A 20,854-nucleotide genomic window follows, 5' to 3' on the forward strand; every position below is an offset into this window, starting at 1 on the left:
TCATATACACTCTTTTGAATCCACTAGTCCTAATTGTATGCCCCTAATGTTTTATAAAAAAATTCTAGCTTATTGTTAGACATGATGTTATTCATTAGATCTTACTCCTTAATAATGGTCTCTTTGATTATAACATTTTTAATTTTATGTAAGTTATGTTCATTCCTAAATGCCAATGTCTGTCCAATATTTCTCCGTTCCATTTTATTAGTTTCTATATTGTTGTCAATTGGTAAGCTTCTAAGGTCATGACTAGTAGATTAAGTAGGATTCTTTGGATAATTCTCTCACCCTTCCAATCTACTTTTATCCCAAGATATCTCATTATCAATAATGTCCTTATGAAAGAAATCATTCTCTTATATCAAAAATTACAAGTAAAGAAGGATCCATATCTATTAAAGTAGACATGAGTAGTGCTTTTGAAAAGGTTGAGTGGACTTTTCTTTGATAATTTTTTTTGATAAGAAGTCTTTTCTTTGATAAATGTTCTAATTTTAGATTTTCATCAATCTTTTGTTGATCTTATTTCTCATTGCATTTCCTTTAATTCCTATTTTTTTCATACTTTAATGGTCACCAATGTAGCCATCTTCATCCACATAGAGGTATTTGACAAGGTAACCCAATTTTCTCTCACTTATTTCTCGTATGTACTAAGGTTTTTTTCTTGCTTACTATAGGAAGCAAAGAATTTGATAAGTTATCAAAAGTTCAAAAGAGAATGGTCTAAAAATATCTCATTAATTATTTGCAGATGATATCTTATTATTTGACAAGGTAACCTTAGAGGAAGTTCAACACATTCATACCCTCTTACAACTATATAAGGCTACTTCTGGGCCTCTGGCTAAGAGATCAATCTTAAAAAATTTGCTGTGACATTCAATAGCAATATTGAATTATCAACTCAATAGAATATTACTCAATTTTTCAATTTTTCTATTGTGGGTCCTCCTAAATGTGAAGTTTTCTCTTTTATTAAGGACAGAATTTGGTAGAAATTTCATGGTTGGAATGAATCAAGGTCGTCAAAAAGGTAAAAAGAGATTCTATTGAAAGCTCTGGTCTAGGCAATTCTCACTCAAATTCACTATTAATGGATAATCAATCAATAATTGAGTAAGCTTTGGTGGGGCAATGAAAGCAAACTAGAACCGTTTATTAAGTCAGTGTAGATAACTTTGCAGGAAAGAGGGAGATGGAATGGGTTTCAGGCAACTTAAATGTTCAGTCTTTTATTATTATCCAAGCAAGCTTGGCGTGACGCCAGGCAACTATTTAGACTTCTCCATAAGGTAAACAAAGTTAAATATTAACTTAATACTAATTTTTTTCAAACTCATGAAAGATCTTGACCATCTTGGTCTTGGTAAGGGTGTGTGAAGCCCAAAAGTATCAAATGTCAAGCAACAAAAACTCTATTTGGAATGGACAATCTATTAAAATTTGGAAAGATACATGGCTTCCTCAGCTTTTTACATTCAGAATTGTGTCACATTCTACCACTCTAATTGATTATTTTATGGTCGAATGTTTAATTGATAGCACTAGGAGAATTTGGCAGATTGATTTGTTATACAATCTTTTCTAGTGAGATTAATAGAATTGATTCAAAGTATCCCAACTGGAGACTCTCACAATAGAAATAAACTTATTTGGCATTGCTCCAAAGTTAGAGGTTGTGTGATCAAAAGTGTTTATCATTTGATCAAGCAGCAGTTTTCTAATTGGCAATCCTTAGCATCAAAAGTAGTAGTGGTATTAGTAGCAATTGTTGGACTCATCTATAGCATCTAAATCTCCTTACCAAAATTAAAATTTTCCTATGGTGTACCCATAATGATATTCTACCAACTAGCATAAAGTTTAATACCAAAGGGCTTAATCTGAATTCCTCTTGCTCTTTGTGTCACATGTTGGTTGATAATATTAATTATACTTTTTTAATTGCCCAGTAATTTTAGAATCTTAAGCTCTAAATGGGAAAATTCAATTGCATTTAATTTATCATGTCATTTGTTGGCTTTCTAATCTTATACAATAGCTTCTTGAAGCTAGTGATTATTATTTTATAGAATTTATGGAATAATTAGAGTTATTTTTTGTGGATCCTACAGAGACGCTTTCAACATAGTTTCCCTATTTATGATGTTTCCACATCAATTTCATGAAGCAAATGTGAAAGAGAAAAATAAGTTGACTTCTTCGATTCAACTCTATTTCTCTATAACTCATTGGATCAAACCTCGCCAAGGCTTTGTTAAAGCTAATTTTGAAGAAACTATCTTTAAAGATGATGGAGCTTCAAGTATTGGTGTCGTAATTAGAGATTATCAAGGGAATTTTTTAGTTGAATTGTCTAAGGAAGACAAGGGTGGGCACCAAATGTGATAGAGTCGTATATGGCTAAATGCGCTATTGAAATACTGCTCGAGTTAGGACTCTATAATGATCAACATCGAATGTGATTCTAAGAAGATTATTCAGATGTTATCACATAGGAACTGATGACTAGGTGTGGACAAAAATATCCGCTAACATGAAAACTCAGCATATCCGATCCGATTCGAAAATTAGAATACCCGATATGTATTATTTGATTGGGTAAAAAAAAGGATCAAGTATCCGCCAAGATGTGGGGCAGGTTAAAGTCACATAATTAAAAACCCGCGGATACCCGACCCACCTCGCATATATATTTTTTATTATTTTTTATTTTTATGCGCATACTGTAAAATAATATTTTAGAGCTAAATAAGCAATTTCATTGAACAAATTGCATTACAAATACAAGAGACGATAGTTTATTTACAAGATCATTTTTAGAGGTCATGATATTATGTTTTATAAAAAAGAGTTTAATTAATGTGGAACATATATTTAAAAAAATGTGCTACTTATTTCAAACTTTTATTGATTTTGAATTCTTTTAATTTTTTCCTTTTCTTGTTTTCTTTTCGCATGCTTGTTTCTTGGTCGGAAACTTTTTTTAAGAAAAAGAATCTTTATTAAATTTTAGATGAATGTGTAAAATACAAAATTAAATTAGTATAAATTATTTTTTAAAAAAAATTAAATGATAAGTAAGGTGGAGTGGGAACTTGTTAACCTGACCCTATCTCGACAAGTACCCTATAACTAAGTATCCACTAATATGCGGGGTGGATAAAGGTCAGAAAATGACTAACCCGTAAGATGTAGGACAAGTTAGCTAAACCGTGGACGGGGTAGGCACCCGACCCGCGCCCACCTCTTTTGATGACTCACCATGTAGTCTGCTAGTTGATGTTACCCTTATTTATATTTGCAAGAGTTTCACATGTTAGGAAGATTCATGGGATCCGTTAATATTATTGCCCACTATTTTATTAGAAATGCTTTTAATATTTTTGGATAGTTATGTGTGGAGAGACTTTTCTCCATATTTTGTAAACTCTGCACTTGTTTGTAAACTCAGTTTGATATTAATAAAATTGCACCACTTCATTATAAAAAGAAAAGATTAACCATTGAAATATTAGGATTCTAAGATTTCTCTACTAATAACCTTAATGATAAAGTTGTTCTAATTTAAATTGACTTTTACCATATTTTGCTACCCATTAAAAAGTCTGATATTATTCTTTGGAATAATTTTAGAAACTTCCCATCAAGTTTCTGACAACTTCACTGTCTCCCTTAAGATTTAAGAAATATTACAAACCTCCCATAATTCATACGTTTTTAAAACGTCAGTCCAAGTCAGAAAATTGATAATAAAATATTATTAATTTTAGACAAATGCCTTTTAGACATCTAGTATCATTAATTTTCTTTAAATATTATCTTTGACTTATTATAAGTTAAATCCTTTGATTAGGGTTTGGTAACAACTTATTCCAAGTACTAAAGACATACACACATGCCTCTTGATGCTTAATCATTGATCAAATTTCACATATGAAGGCTATAAAAGACAATTATACCCTCAAATAGTTAATTCTTTTCTTACTATTGTGCTGGCAAATACTTGCATTTATCTTTCTTATTTCTTCTTTTTTTTTCTTTTTTATCCTAAAAAATAATTTATTCTCATCTTTTGAAAGGTGTTTAATCATTATCTAGTATTATAAGAAATTTTAATCTATTTAGTAGAAATATTTAATATAATTTCTATTTTATATTGAACACCTATTATCATGCATTAATTCTTCATAAAATGAATATTAAAAGTTTAGTAAAACTATTTCACTTATAACTTTTTAATTTTTTTTTCTTCTTTATTCTTATTAGTAATTTTTTTATGCATATGGCTATTTTGTTATGAAAAATATGTTATCATTAAATATCAACTTATGAAATCAACAAGTATATATTTTTAAAAAATAGCTTATACAATTTCTATCTTGTTATCAATGCCTAATTAGTATCACAAATTAGTAAATTTAAGAATCATAAACTATGAAGAATAAGAAAAGAAATTGCTGCATGATCATTCAATACCACATCATATATCCTCTATGTATTTAGAATAGATTTTATCAACTTGATTTTTCTGTGATGTCAAATAGTAGTCTAAGTGTCTAACTACATAACTTCTATTGTTTTGTTTAGCTATAGAATTTGTTTTTGCTTTGTCTAATTCGAATGATGTGAGGTAATGCCTGCATATATAAATGTTTGAACTTTCAATGTTTATCTTATTATCGATGCCTCTATTTTTATTCAAAATTAATACATCACCCAAATTTGAGTAATTACATATTAAACAAGAAAACAACGATAGGTGCATTATTCTTAATAAAATAATTAGAAATTGGGTTGCATCAAGGAAGGAAGAAGAAAAGAAAATGAAAGAGACACAAAGAAGAAGAAAAAGAAAAAAATTAAGAGTAGGGAGTTAAAAGAAATAGATAAGGTAAAGGACAACATATTAGTAGAGCGCATTAATTAGTCAACAAGAAACAAATAATTTAGATAGTAATTACTAACTCCTAATTATATGAGACCAATTTGTAATCAAGTCTAAATTAGCTATATCAACTTAAGGTTGGGTATAAGAGTGCTTTTTACCGTTGGTGATATCAGCTCCCAATTGATTGATATGAGAGGTATCAGGTATGTGATTATTTTAAAAGTTAAGGGGAGAAAAATAAAATTATTAAAAATATCAGGGGAGGTTTCTGAAATTATCCCTTTTTTCTTTTGTATCTCCGGCATCCAGCGGTGAAGGCGGGAACAAATCGCCCAATTCCCTCCATTTTCTCTCTCTACACAAATAAAACAAATAAACTGCGATGGATGTGAAAAAACAGAATCGGGTTTTCTAAATATTTTCTCTAAACCCCCAAATTCCAATTCTAGAAACCCTAATTTCGTAAATCTCAGAATTCATCTATCTGGTTGGCCAATTCAATGGCGGATCAAGCTGAAACAGCCGCTGTCGGGGATCTTCCGCCGGCACCGTCGCCGGCAATAGCATCATGTGTACGGCGTAAGTTGGTGCAATCTACACTGTTCCCAGTCACCAAAAAAGAGCAAATTTTGAGAGATGATGAGTGTAAAGGAGAAGAAGAAGACGATGGAAACGAGGATGATGAAGAAGAAGAGGACTGGGGTAGTAGCAGTAAGAAAAGGAAGGTAAATTCATCAAAGAAAAAGGCGAATAATAGTAATTCGAGGACTACGCCGCGATCTAGAGCTTCCAAGAAGGTTCAGATTTTATTACTTTAGTTAATTTCACTCGTGATATTGCCTAATTAGGTAAGTTTCTGTAATCTGGGTGGAATGCATTTCAGAAAATTAGAAATAAATGATTTCTACTTTCTACTTGAAATAGAAAAGATATATAAAAGCATTGCTGCCTTTTTTTTTTTTTTTTTACATATGGTCGAATTGTAAAATATAGTGATGCTTAAGTTGATTTTAAGTTCAATTTGATATATCCAATTGAGAATTCTAAGGAAATTTGTGGAAGTGCAATTTAGCACTAAGTTTTATTTTCCCTTATTTTTCCAAAATTGAGGATTTTGCAGTTAATTCTGGATGTACTTAGTCCAAAGAGTTATAAGTTAGTCCTACTCGGCTAGGCATCACTCAGGCGAAACTTAATTGGAATTTGAGAAGGGTGGGGGAAGAGGAAATTCAAGAATGTAGATTATTTACAGCGTTTGATTTGTGTTAACACCTGTTATATTCAAAATTTGGGTTGAGGAATATAGGGGTTTTATAACATCTAATTCATGAAAAAATGCACAATAACAGAATGACCTTTTGGTCAATCTTGCTTGGTCAAAGACTGACCTTTTGGGTTCGGATGCATCTTTTAACAAATGAACAAATGATTATGTGCATCTATAGATTGTTTATTTTCACAGTGCTCGTAGTTTTAATTCTATCTTGTGAGGGATATCTAACTTGGGATATATAAATGTGTATATATATAGTTCTTAGAAGTTTTGTATTATTGGAAATATCTACCTGCCTGTCTTTGTTCTCTTTCTCTTCATTACATTGTTGCAGCTGGTTATTTCCAACCTTTTTGCTGAACTTATTTTTTCTCTTATACTTGTTGAGTCCTCATTCTTTTTCTGGCTAATATTTTTTGGAAATCTATGTTTTCACATGTATGGTAGTTCTTAAGAGAGTTAACAGCAAGTGATCTGTTATGGAAGAGCTGAGTTTGTTGTCTAGATAAGTAACTTACGTTTTTTGTCAAGTATCAGGTAATCCAAACCTTTTGGTTAACTTTTTTGAGAATTAATTAGAATTGTGTATGACCAAGAAATAATTTAGAAATTTTGATATTGGGGTTTCTCAAAGTGTTAGCTTGGGAAAATTCTTAAACAATGTGCCTATTTGCAATACTTAGGCATGCAAAGGAACAAATTATGGTTTTTTCTTTTGGGCCTTGACATATACTCTTTGTGACATTGAATTAGGGAATATACATAGAGGAAAGCATGTCTTTCTAGGAATTTATGTAATTTCAAGGGTTGGTACTGAAAGAAAAAATTATCTGATTTTCTTCAGTATCTGATATTTTTTCCTTTCCTCACGTGGAAAAATCACTTTTAAACTTTTTTATTTTGAGGGTAAATGAGAATCTTCAGTTTACTTGTAGTCCTTGATATGAAGCTTATGATTTTTGGTCAAATTTGCATCTCTTTATCATAAATTTTTATGCCACCAGTAACTGACATGGACTAATCAAAATCTTTAAAATGAGGGTGCCCCTATGTCAAATTGTTGTTCCTTCTTTTATCAGCTCCTACTATTCTGGAAGAATTCATTAGGCATATTAGTTTCAGATGAAAGTGGGAAACATGTGGAGTCACCAAATTTGGTTCGAAGTCAAGGAGGCAGTATGGAACATTACGGTGGACTACCTTTCTTAGCTTAGCAAATGAATTGCCTAAGAAGAAGTAATGCTTTATGTTTAAGGTTTTCTAGATACAGAGAATGGACAGTTTTTGGCTCTGATCATATGGAAAAATATTGATCTTTGTGTAGATCCAAGCATTTGGTGTCAAAAGTACGTCTGCGGAAAGGAATTAAAATTTTTCTTGTAAACTGTGGATCACTAATTTTTAGGACAGGGATTGCAAATTTCTTACAGTTTTTTGTTCCTCTTTAAAACCACTCCTCTCCTTGGGGGAAGGACCAAATGAAAAAGAAAGATTGGGAAGAAAACAAAAATAAATTTCCCATTACAAGAATCAGAAGTACAAAAATTTGAAGAATACTTTAAGAATTGGTATTCAATAGAACAAAGCAAAAAGCATATTCTCTTGTGGTTTTCTATTAGTCTTCATTACATGTTTAAGACTCCATCTGAGCTTAATTTTACTTGGCTTACATGATATTATGCTAAGCAAAATCTAAGGTAATAACATTTCACTCTAATATCTCTAGTTGAAATCAAGTGATGACATTCCTTTTTCCTCATTTTGTTTTAGGTTTATTATCTTATCATTACTTTTTGCCTGTATCATGACCAAAAAGGCTGCCTTACTATAATAACTTTTGTATAATTCAAGCTGGTATTTGCTTCTGCTATCAGGTAGTGCTAAACGGAAAAGAAATCTCAAGTAAGAAAGTAGATGATGGAGATTCTCCTGTTACCATTAGTAAGTGGGTACTTTCATATTAATTAGACTAATCTTTATTTTCATGTCCCATCCCCTGTCAGAAAGAAAGAAAGAAAGATAAAAGAATATACAGGTCACTTGTTTCTTTTTAGATGATGTTACGCATTCTTAAATATCAGAATCTGGAAAATATAAAAGCATTAGAAGTAATGCCATACTTTCTACATTTCTTGCAGAGTCTGACTTCTTTATGAAGAGCTCAGAGAAAGTGAACCAGAAGAAACAGCAAGACGAGCGGCTCTCTGATTTTTCATGTCAAGAAAATGATAAACCCTCAAATTCTCCTAATAGTATGTTCTACAATTTTTTTTATATATCATCTTACTTTCTTGAGCCTGGAAGCTGTCTAGGCTAGGCAGAAGATATTGTTAACATTTAATCATTTCAATATGTTAGACTATATAAGCTTTATAAATATAGTTCCTGTCGATGCTAAAGTTGTGTAACAATTATTTGCAACCTCAGGGAGTTGGAGAGGTTCATGTGAATGAGTTTTTTTGGGTACTAAGTGTAGATCCCTAATTTTTACAATTGAGGGAGGTGGTTATTCTGAAATTTGGGCTGATTTTGGAGAAGAATGAGTTTGATAGGTTTTGGGCAAAACCTACTGCCTACCCTTTATAATGTGAGGGTAGGGCTTTTCTTCTGAGTTTAATCTAATTTGGAGAGTAATAATTCTGTATAAGTTTTCAGACCAATTGAGAAAACTGTTATGGTGCAGATTCTGATTTATAACATAGGGGGAAAATATCATATTTCACTAAGGTTGTCAAAGCTAGCTACTTGAAGTCACAGATAGAACTCACTATGCAGTCAGTTGGACATAGGATTGAGTTGGGGCATTTGTTTTCCTTACTTTGAAATTTTTCTCCAAACCACATTGCCTCACAAAACAGTTAAAGTTTTACAAACTCTCCTTTCTAAAAATGCATTGGACATATTCAAAATCATATGTCTATAGATGGATAAGTATATTTTAGTTGAAGGAGAACAAATTTAAAACAGACATTTGAGGTTCATATTAGATGCACTTCTAAGATGACTATCTAACTTGAAGAATGATGCCACAAGCAGCCACAGGTTTTGGCTCAGCCATTAGATACAGTATAATGTCTAGTGAATGTCCTGTACATGGCTGGAAGTAAGGCCTGACTTGTTCCATAGCCTGAGATTGTCCAGATGAAAGAAAACTGTAATTCAGGTGGCGTCATTTACCAAAAATCAGAGGCATTCGTTCACTAGTCTGCTGGTAGAAATTTCAAGGTAAATGACTAGGAATACTCATCCGAAGGCAAAGGTAAATGGTCGGGATTCATTGAGAAAGGATTTCATTCTGTTTTATACACATCGATATATGGTGATTGTTGCATATCTTCAATAATTTGTGGCAAAAGTTTGAAAGTGATGTTCACGTGTATCATGAAATAATCCGATCACATGCTGGTGTTTTCATTGCAATGATACTGGGATTATGTACCTTGTAACATCTTTTAGAGTATTGTAAAATGTCTTTTGCGAGTTGAATGGCAGTTTGCGCTCTCTCATTGCATCTCTTGAGTGGTCTGCTTTTTTTATTTTTCCCTTCTTTATTTGAAGATGACTGCACTGTGAACTCTAAATTGGTTCTAAAAGTAAAAATATAGGAACATTGAAGGACACCAGGATTCCTATTTCCTAAAGAAGAATAGGAAGGTAGATGAATGGAATTGTTTGAAAAATGTTTTTTTGACGATTAGTTAATTTTCATTTTCTGTTCTTGCAAGTTTGATGCAGTAAAGGTAATGGTGGATAAACTAGAGTTTTGTTTTAAAGATGAGCAAATTGGATTTTAACCCGCTTTGTGAGGTAATGAATGGATTGAAAGTTTTTGACCATCATTTGTTTAAGTTTTCAACCCCCTGCAGAAGTAGGACTAGTTTAATTTTGGTCTTTGCTTGAGTTAATGGTAATAGCATATCTTACTTTATCATGGAAAATTTGCTCTCAGCAAATGGCTAATGACTGTTCATTGAATATTTTTGTAGAAGATGAGAGAACTCCTTCAAAACTTACAAGGCAGAATGGCTTCATCGTGGAGAAACCAAAGACAAAAAAAACTACACCAAAGAAAAAATTGGCGAACAGTGACTTGATTGAGACATTGTCTAAGAAAACATCTTCTGATACTATGTTAGATGGGCCTACACTGCAATCCATTCCCAATCTTAGATTAGAGGCAAAAATGACCACTCAGGTTTGTCGAAGTTTTTTATCTGTTTAATATATAAGAATGGTCTTTGTTCTTCTTTTGTCTGCATTAACTTTGCTTTTCCTCATATGTATCATTTGCATCTTCCTGTTACTACATTGTTCTATCCAAGTCGTTAGCTAGCATGTCTAATCAATCTTTGCTGGCTATTTTGTAGAAAATTTTCCTTGATAGAATTATTAGTAATGAACACTGAAAGAAAGTTCATGCACCAATAAATGAGGAGGCCAATGGATTGTTTTGGTAACAGCATCACCCAATAGCACGCGCATTGATAAAAAAAATCCTTTCATTTCATTTTCATTTGTCCTGTTTGGCTATTGTTTAGTGGTATGTGAATGATTACATGTACTGTCACCTATTTATTGTAACACAAGTTGTTTAGATTCTAAGTATGTCCCCTTTATTTTCAGGAAAATTCACGTTTATTTGCAGGAAAGCAAATACATCCATTTTTCTCATTACATAAGGCAAGTAAAAGAAACCAGGAGATAATTGATCTGGAGGATCCGTGTTGTTCTTCTGAAAGAAAGGACGCTAACCTTAGTTTCAACCCTATTCATGTATTTGACATGGTTGAGGTATATCATTCTTTTTTTGCCATTTTTGAAGTAGTTTTAATGTCCTCAAATCAATTATGTTATCCACCTACATGGATTTAAGACTTTGGATGTATGCAGGATGGTTCCCACTGCCTTGATTGGAAGAATTGGTCGTTTTCTGAGGGAAATCTCAGCAGCATCAATTCTCATCTGGAAGATAACTTGTTATCACTTTATGATCAACGTGTAAACTCCTTACAGTTTGATGACTTCTCAAGACATTCTTTCCCAAGCAGTGGATTGACATGCCAAAACAACATTTCTCTGGATAAATGCCCTATTACACTCGATGAGGTCCTTAATTTTCTCTTTACATTTATGTATTATCCCAATGCCTCTGATAAACATTAGAGATTGATAGGTGGAAGGGGTGGATATTGGAGAGTTTTGATTTCGAAAGTCTAGCTTCCTAAGTTGACAATATTTATACCAAAATTGCAGAGTTTTTCTTTTAAACCACAACTTGTGCATCTCTAACCGTCCTCTTCTTTCATTTTAAAAGAAGCCCCTTTAGTTTGGCAGATGAGAAGGAAATTTTGTGATATTTTGTTTAGTTTACTACAGCTTAAATTCATTATGTGTTAATGAATGGTATGCAAACTCTCATGACATTCACGAAATTGGCAGGAGGGTGAAGTTGGCAGAACTAATTGTGTCCAAGCATCTTCTAGTTGTGTAGCATTCGGAGCTGAGTGGCAGGGCAAGTTTGTTCAGCAAGGGTGAGGATCTTATTTCTTTCTGCAATTTATATACTGGATATTTCTGAAAAATATGCACTTATATTGCAACTTCAACTGGTTGACTAAGACTTATTTCTGGATCAACTAGACCCACCAACCCCTCCCCCCCCAAAAAAAAGGACTCAGCAAAATGGATAATGCTAACATTTTCTGGTCATCACAAATGTACTATTTTTAGGACAGCTCAATAAGATTTCTAATTTCTAATCTAGTTGGATGTAGTACATGTGTCTGCATCTCTACGTGACCCATGTTCTGTATCTTGTCTTCACTTGTCTCTTAGTTAGGTCCAATTTTGATCTTATGATTTCAAGCCATCGTCTTTTTACCCCTTGTGTTGTTTTTTTGTGTAAACTTGTTCTTTCTTGATTAGAAATGCTAACGTTTTCTGGTCATCACAAATGTACTATTTTTAGGACAGCTCAATAGGATTTCTAATCTAGTTTGATGTAGTACATGTGTCTGCATCTGTACGTGACCCATGTTCTGTATCTTGCCTTCACTTGTCTCTTATTTAGGTCCAATTTTGATCTTATGATTTCAAGCCATTTTCTTTTTTCCCCTTGTGTTGTTTTTTTTATGTAAACTTGTTCTTTCTTGAGTTTGCACGGTTGTTTAGAGGCAGAAAAAAGGCAAAGATGTTACTGCTTAACTGATAATGCTATTATTAAACAATGGAGTAGCTTCATGGTTGATGTCAAGTATGGCAAAAATAAATTAAAAAAAATAAAAAACCGAAGGTTGTATCATCTCATGTATGATTTTGCTGTATATTTGTGCTGTTGGATTGGCACTGTTGTCTTCTTGTGCTATTTCTATCATCCTCGATGAGTTTTTTTTTAATCATAGTATCAGATAAAAGTGCTTACTTGGAATGTATCTAATTATCACACAGTTCTTCCAATTGGCCAGAGAATTGCTTATGGACAGACAAATATCAGCCTAGAAGGGCTGCACAGGTGAGCTATCTTATAAATTGGTGTTTGTGTCATTATTGATTTCCTGAAACCAATTCTGTTTTTTGAACTTCAATGATTTAATTTCTCATATTATGTTATACTTTACAATGTCCCAGTTCATTTGTCTGCAGATATGTGGCAATGATGAAGCAGTTAAGTTTATTAGTCAGTGGCTATATCTATGGCATGAGAAAGGTTCTCAAAGTGGCAAAAGTTCTTTCCATGATGAGCAAGCAGTTGGCGAAGACATTGATTACTCCTCTCATCAAAGTGACACTGATTCTGAGAATATAGATGAAGAAACCTCTTTGAAGAATGTCCTCCTAGTTACGGGGCCAGTTGGGGTATCTAACTTTATATGCAATGAGCAATCAGCAATGATTTCTTTTGGTTGATTACCACCCTGATAATCATATATGGAAAGTAAATTTATGAACTATTATAAACTTGATACCGCTAAAAGGGAATCAATATGATTTAAAAGTCCTCTTAGTGGTCTGATATCAAGTATCACATGACATCCAGTTGAAACATGTTAATACTAGATTTTTTTTTGTCATATTTTTTCTCAAACACCAATATCCTTCTACGTATAACATGTATGTAATACGGGGAGTATCACATTAGCCCGGTCAATTTATGTGTGAATCATTCTTGTGCTAGCTACATGTATTGCATCCTCTTAAACTGATATATTATTGCTATTATGTTAGTTACATTTCTTATTTTGCAGACATCAAATGGGAAATGAAATCGAGCTGTCATTTTAGAAAGAGTCACTTTTAAATTTTCTGTTCTTCATGGGTTGTTTCATTGAGAATTTTCCTTATCTTGTACATTTTCAGAGCAAAATTTTTACATGAAAAGTACCTTTCTTCTTGCCAACATGAGTTTGCATAAGATCAAACAAGTACAATAGCATTTAAATGTCGTTGTAAATTTGTTCTACAACCTTTCTGAAGTTAAGAGAAAGATTGCATTCTATTTGAAAAAGAATTTCAGTTCTGTTTGTTCGTGAGTATCATTTAGTATTGGAAGTATTGCCCTTTGGAACTATTAGATTATTTTTTAAAATGTTATTTTCCTTACCATTAGTCATTTGATTTGGCATGGATTAAGTGTTAATTTCCATCTGCATCTATTTTAAACTCCTACTGTTTCAGAAGAAAGCATAATGAATCTAGACTTGGTCACATGATTGCTGATGTCTGTTTCAACTACTTACACCCTGCCTACAGAATTCCTGACATTGTTTTTCTCATGATGGCATCCACTTTAATTTTGAGGATTTCATGTGAATCTTGAGGAGAGTATCTATTATGATATGGCCCATAATGATAGGTTTTATCTCCTAATGCCCTTTTCTGTTAAATCCTTTCTGTAACATGATAAAGTGTTTCTAAAATCTCCCTGTTGTGCTCATTTATGCTTTTTTGAGAAATTGGTGCATAAAGTGGTATACATTCATAGACTCGATATCTATGTATTACATAATTGTGGATCTTTTCTTAATTGAAGTTTTCGTTCTTATAACCTAGAGTGGGAAATCTGCTGCCATCTATGCCTGTGCGGAAGAGCAAGGTTTTCAAGTTCTTGAGGTACTTTTGTAAATATATTAATCTGATGAAAGAAACATGTCAATTAAGTTATTGGTGGTAATTACTTGAATTGTTAAAGCATTTCCTGATACTCAGGCACAGATCTTTCTGTTATTTGTGTACGGAGTTTTAATCATTCTCAAAATTCAGTGCATGCATGAGGCAACTGAATCTCTAAGATATTAAAGCATCTTAACAGACTCCTCCTAGTTAGAAACTTAGAAGCTCACAATCTAGATTGCCAGCTGATTAGAACCAGACTTTAAATTGGAACGGCTTTTGTGCTCCAATAGATTGACTGCCTGATACTTCCATTTATTATGTACACATGGAAGTCCATCCCAATTGCTTGTCACAGAGTTAGCTGAAATGGTCTCCTTTTTGTGATCTATGTTTTGCTTAACCATTATATATAAACTTAAAGTGAGAGTCTTATGGTTGACATCTGCCGATGACAATATCAGTTTAAAATTGAAAATCCATCACTTTTGTTATCTTTCCAGGTCAATGCATCAGATTGGCGTAATGGAGCCCTTGTGAAGCATAGATTTGGGGAGGCTCTAGGGTCACACTGGCTTCAACAGTATGTCTCTCTTACATAACTGCTTTTAAACTATTCATCTTGTTTGTCTAAAGCACATTGTTCTTTTTTTAAACTATTCATCTTGTTTGTCTAAAGCACATTGTTCTTTTTGTAAGTTCTTGAACTGGGCTTGCATGCTTTTCTTGCATTTGAGATGTGCTCTAGTACATTGACATGTTTTATACCAATCCCTTTTATGGTTGATCTCTGGATATTTTGATAACCTTTCATTGTTCATTCAGCAATGGAGTACCTGCTTTCACTCTAGTATTACAAATTTTTATCTCAACCATCTGGAAATGATAGCTGTACTATTATCTTATGCATCTGCATCAAAAATTACTGTGATACGTTGTATATCCCCTCCATGGAGCCAGAATGTTGTGGAGATTAACTTCCACTTGGAATGGACTGAAATACTTGGTATGGTGGGTATCCACTGGGTAAAGTTATATTTCGAAATTGGTAATGCAATTCTAAATTAGCATTTTTGTTTTTAAATCTGTTAGCATGCTTTCTTTTGCTATTATTATCTATTTGAATTTGTCTTTAATATTTTACTATTTCTCGTAAAAGCTATGAATGTCCTGCTATAGTTGTATAGTTTGATGAAGCTATTCAGAATTTAATAGTTCAACAACTCTTAAATAATTTGCCTTTTGTCTCAGTAAAGTGGATAATACAGCTAGTTCGGACAAAAAATATCTATCAAAGTCTTCCCCGGAAATTATTGAGGTGACAAAAGGGTCTGAGGATGAAGTTGTAGAACTGATACCGCTATCTGATGAAGATGATCCTCAACTAATTTGCAATGGGAATAGCATTCTTGACTGTCAAAATGAAATTAAGACTTTGATTCTTTTTGAGGATGTGGATGCTACTCTCAGTGAAGATCATGGTTTTTTATCCACAATACAGCAACTTGCACAGACGGCAAAGCGCCCAATGATTTTGACTGCTAACAGTAAGAGAGCTTTCTAGTTGAACTTTGTGTTTTTTGTTCGTAATTTCTTTCACAAGTTAATTGTATTTCTTGTACACACATGCCAGATTACAATCCTATCCTGCCAAACAATTTAGACAGGTTGGAGGTGTCTTTTAAAATGCCTTCACCAGCGGAGCTCCTTGGGCTTGGACACATGGTATGATTGTTATCATTTTCCTATGATCTCCTGTAGTTAATAATCTTTATTGAGTAATATTGAATGTGAATCATGTTGATTTCCTTGTAGGTTTGTGCAGCAGAAAAAGCTGAAATTGAACCTTGGTTGATCAATCGTTTAATTGATTCTTGTCAAGGCGATATTCGTAAAACCATCATGTATCTTCAGTTTTGGTGCCAGGGTCAGAATTCAAAGAAAGGTAGTTGCATACATATGCACATGTTCCCCACATGTTTGTCATACGGTTCAACATAGTGACTGTCAAATTGATTAATCTTTCCTTGACCAAGCACATAGTTTAAGAGAAGTGCAGATACATCTAGACGAGGCTTGAGTGAATATAAATCAAAAGTTCCTGCACCGGACCTTAGGACTACAAGTCTTGATAAAAAATGCTAACTATATTTCTGCCAAAGAAGTAGGAGCATACGTTGTCGAATTTGGTAGCTAATGGCCATTGACTTTTAATAATGGACAATTGCTTTGATGTGAGAGAAGAAAGGAAATGATGTGAACAGAAATCCAAGAGAGGGAATTTAATACTATATATTAGTTGCTCAGGTATATGCACAATCAATTATTATACTTGCAAGAGCACATGGATTTCATTTTGCTCTGGATGTTATCCATTGATTAGCCTCATGTGTAGAGGTGCATTCTAAATTAAATGGTATAGTTTCATCAATTGAACAGAATCTCTTGATTTGTTTTTTCATCAACCATAATTTTCTGGACAAAGGAGGTGTTTGGTTAGACAGTGATCAGGTTAGTATGGAAGAATTAGATCCCAACCACGCCCCTATTAATGTGTCTTTTGGCAAACTTGGATATCCATAAAACGTGACTGGGCTTGAAACAATGTGTTTAGGAGTGTTCTTTAACAGTTAAAATGGGATCCGCACTAGCATGGGTTATAACATTATAAAGATGGCACCTTGCCACACTCCAATTATTGTTTTCTGAGGTTTAGGCACTCAGACCATGCTATCTTTAGTTAAAATGGACATCTCTATTGGTAGTCGTCAACTGCTGTGCACGTTAGATTGCAAAAAAGAACAGAATGACAAGATTTCATCTGCAAATGTTTCTGTTGTATAATTGTTTGATTCATGCTAGTTTAACCGTAATAAAAGCTTCATTTTGGCTCATGTCCAGGTACTGGATCACAGATAACATATAGTCCACTTCCATTTGACCTTGAAGCTGGGCATGAGGTACTACCGAAATTAATTCCTTGGGGCTGCCCTTCTCGGCTATCTGAAATTGTGGAGGAGGAGATTACCAAGTCGCTAGTGATGATGGAAGATAGGTATGGCTTAGTGGACATAATTGTAGAAGAAGAGCTGAACTGTGGGAAACCACATGCTAGTTCAAGGATTCAAAGTCATAAACTGGACCACATTGAGGTCAAGAAAGAAGCAATATTGAGCTTGCACTCTTCCATTTATGATGAAGATGATTTATTAGCTCAGCCTGATTGCAATTTGGAACTTTCCGATTTCTCTGGATCACCAGTTGCATTTTCCGGAAGCGTTAGGAGAAAACTTGGTGCTGTCATATCATCTGATTCGGAAGAGGAATATTTAGGTGATAATACTCCCACTCTTCTTGGCAGAGAATTTGGTGATCAAAAGAATGAAATTCAAGTTAGGAGAAAACTTGGTGCTGTTATGTCATCTGATTCTGAAGAGGAATATTTAGGTGATAATATTCCCACTCTTCTTGGCAGAGAATTTGGTGATCAAAAGAATGAAATGCAAGTTGTGAATAGCACATCTTCTCCACACTTATTTCCTATTGGAAGTTGCTGCCATCCAACTGATCAACTTACTCATGTTGAAGAAGACAAATTGAAGCATAGTGGTTCGACATGCTTAGAAAATGTTGTTTATTCGCATATGGATGGGGTGTGCAGGTCAGTTGACATGTCCAGTGTGCCAGAACCATCATTTGTCCCTGAGACTGAGTTTGGTGATCAAACAGACCTATTTTCTGTAGCAGTATCTTGCAGCCTCATGGAAGTAGATTCGATGAGTGAAAATTTATTACCAAGGCTCTCTTCCATTAAAGATGGAAAGTGCTGTACTCCACCATATGAGAACCAGGAAATGCTGAGCAATGATAGTGATATGCATAGGAAAACATTGAAGACAGAGGAGATAGGTGATTCTAACCTTGAACATGTAGAAGATGGCATAAGAGGACATCAAATGTTGGATGAATGTAGCCGCGTTGAGTTCAGTGGAGCTCCTAAGACCTTCAAGACACTAAAGCCTCATCAACAGGTTGATTTTGTAGAAGAAACATGGAGAAGACTGCGTGAGCGTAAAACAGATTTACAGCAGTATGTTACCCCTCAACAGAAAGAAGCTTTTCAAGCTCTAAAAGTTGCTTCCGGAATGAGTAAACTAATTTCTGAAGCTGATTCATTAGTTACTTTGTGCCAATCACAGATATGTGTAAGTATTGTACTTAATGTGCACTTCTTATTATATAATAGATCACGGATTCACTTTCCCCAGCTAATAATTATACAGGACTCCTTGGAGCCATCACTCTCGCCATGTGAGGAGTCGCAATTAGGTAGCTGGTATGATGACCATCTGCATATGTCATCAATTATGGCTCAACATGGCATATGCTTCTATGCTAAGGAAAGTCTTGCAGTGGGATCAAATCGTGACTCAGTGGATAGAGTGGATTTGGCTTGGGAGATGTTGTCATCCTCTACCAATGCAATGGCATTAGGGAGACTACTCAGTGTGGACAGGAAATTGACAGGAGGGACAGAAGAAAGGTCGGAGATGAGTCGCTGTTCCTTTAGAAGGTATAGAATTAGAAGGTCAGCCTTCCTTTTTATATAAGAGTGCTTATAGAATTTATTGTGATCAATAAGAAAATCTGGACAAATATTACTAGGCCTGCAGATTAGAATGAGTCATCCACAAATTCTTGTATCCTTTGGCTCTGCACTGAGATGTTATCAAATACCTAATGGCCAATCAGAGAGTTTATACTGGATATCCACATAGTGACAGAAAAAAAAGGGGGAAACGAACTCCTGGCCGGCAATACAAGTTAGTTGCAACAGATATATTCGTGTGCTCTCCAGACATAGGATAATCATGGGGAATTATCTGATTAAAGCAAGTTATGCAGTAAACGATGATGTGAAGGTCAACCAGAATCTAGTACAACTGTCAGCAATGAATGTCAGTTACCTTTATTGTTGTCAGGGCATCACTATACCTTAGAAAGTAATACTGTTTAGTGACTGCATAGTTTCAGCAGTAGCACCCATCTCTTCCTTAAATTGAACTCTCTTTTTTTTTTTTCGTGAATCATCATTAATGCAACATTTTTCCTACCTGTTTTCAGAATATATGACTGGCCTAACGTGTTTTTTGGTGCCTCTGAAGCAGGAAAATAGACTCGTGTCTTTACAATGTACTTGAGTCTGTAGTTCCCCCAAGGACGCATCTAGCCCTGCATGGTGATGCCTTTCATGAATATCTCTCGTCATTGAGCAAGGTCTCGAGATTGGAAGCTGGCCGTCTGGCTGAACTTGCTTCTAAGAGAGAACAAAGAAGGTATTTGCTATATTTGTTAGAATGCAACTTCAAACCTCAAATGGAAAGATACAGCAGTGGCTTGATAAAGATATGCTCATATGGTTTGCATTGGTATGTTGCAGGGCACGTATTGCACGGCATTACTTGAGTTCTGGCACATTTGTATTATCCCCTGAAGATATTTCACTGCTAAGTCAATATAACAGCTACAGAAAGTTTCTCCCCAACGGGGATATACATGGTTCAGATAAAGCTCTCTCTTGACAATAACCTTGCTGACATTGATATTTTTCTCTCGAACCTTTAAGTAGCCATGGCTCAGCACAGCTGTTGAAAATATTTAACCATTGGAGAGCAGTGTTCCATTACAAATGGAAAGGATGAAAGAAATCAGGCCATCCTATAGTTGTTATTAATCTTCTGATTTTTTGTAGGGAAAGTCAAAAACTGTTTAAAATAGCCATAGGGTACTAATTTCGCAGAAACAAAGGCCAAGTATCCTCCTTGTACATCTTTATTGATTTAGATCGTAATTTTAAAGTAGATATAGCGGAAGTCATTACTTACAGATATCTAACATTCATCTCTTATCCCAAATTTCACGTTCCTGATTGTGGCCCTGGATGTAAATGATGTGTTCTGCTCTCTCTCTATTGTTTTAATAGGATCATTCCTGCTGATACCATGTTGGATTCATTTTGGAGTACCCACAATGTTAAGTTGTGTCACAAATTGATATGTAGATATGTTCTGAAGATTTTGTCAAATGATCAGAAGCTGTATTCTGCTCCAGATTGAGGCAGATTTAACTCAGATGGATCGAGTATTTGAAATGTTGAACTCAATACTATTTCTTTGGACCTTGACTGAATTAGTCACAAACATGAATTACACGATAACCACCTAAAAATTAGAATTATGCTCATCTTTTTTTTCTGCAAAAGCTTGGGAAGAAGATCTTGTGATTAGCCTCGTTTGTTTTAGTGAAATTGCCAGATTTATTTTACTCTTATTATGCAATATGATGTAGGCAATTGGTCAAAACTACACTCTTAAAGATCATTCAGTACAACTCTTTCAATGTGCAAATGCCTGGCATATCCTCCAAAAGGAATCATTTCTTTTTTTGGTTTTTTAATTCTCACGAATCTTAACCAGCCCAACTTAGCTCCCGGTTCATGGATATCAAAATACAAGAATTGAGTTCCATTCCTATCCTCTAACAAACTGTTCAATGTTTTCTCTAACAATTAGCAA

General features: G+C 34.1%; 1 protein-coding gene across 7 annotated transcripts; it reads left to right on the forward strand.

Annotated features, from left to right (window-relative positions):
* Positions 1-5,227: 5,227 nt before the first annotated feature.
* LOC113710932 (uncharacterized) lies at positions 5,228-20,293 on the forward strand. Of its 7 annotated transcripts, none has more exons than XM_027234012.2 (18): positions 5,228-5,694; positions 8,045-8,111; positions 8,309-8,422; positions 10,157-10,365; positions 10,794-10,961; positions 11,061-11,276; positions 11,610-11,701; positions 12,618-12,681; positions 12,813-13,025; positions 14,220-14,279; positions 14,783-14,862; positions 15,531-15,826; positions 15,913-16,004; positions 16,095-16,224; positions 17,181-18,484; positions 18,563-18,867; positions 19,448-19,615; positions 19,720-20,293. In XM_027234012.2, exons 1-18 carry the CDS (start codon positions 5,398-5,400, stop codon positions 19,859-19,861), a joined length of 4,017 nt encoding a protein of 1,338 aa, XP_027089813.2. In that variant the 5' UTR covers positions 5,228-5,397; the 3' UTR covers positions 19,862-20,293. The 7 variants fall into 7 exon arrangements, with proteins under 7 accessions (XP_027089813.2, XP_027089815.2, XP_027089816.2 ...); XM_027234014.2 differs by having other exon boundaries at positions 5,257-5,694; positions 12,798-13,025; positions 18,563-18,852; XM_027234015.2 differs by having other exon boundaries at positions 5,257-5,694; positions 10,160-10,365; positions 18,563-18,852.
* The last annotated feature ends 561 nt before the right edge of the window (positions 20,294-20,854 follow it).

The sequence above is a fragment of the Coffea arabica genome, chromosome 10e, assembly GCF_036785885.1.
Source record: "Coffea arabica cultivar ET-39 chromosome 10e, Coffea Arabica ET-39 HiFi, whole genome shotgun sequence".
In the NCBI taxonomy this organism is placed as follows: Eukaryota; Viridiplantae; Streptophyta; class Magnoliopsida; order Gentianales; family Rubiaceae; genus Coffea; species Coffea arabica.

Bases quoted from the DNA above. Each gene is read 5' to 3' on its own strand.
- LOC113710932 (XM_027234009.2), top strand. From the start codon at position 5,398: ATGGCGGATCAAGCTGAAACAGCCGCTGTCGGGGATCTTCCGCCGGCA. The intron at 14,280-14,782 runs GTACTTTTGTAA...TTATCTTTCCAG, and splicing joins AAGGTTTTCAAGTTCTTGAG to GTCAATGCATCAGATTGGCG. The intron at 16,005-16,094 runs GTATGATTGTTA...ATTTCCTTGTAG, and splicing joins TCCTTGGGCTTGGACACATG to GTTTGTGCAGCAGAAAAAGC.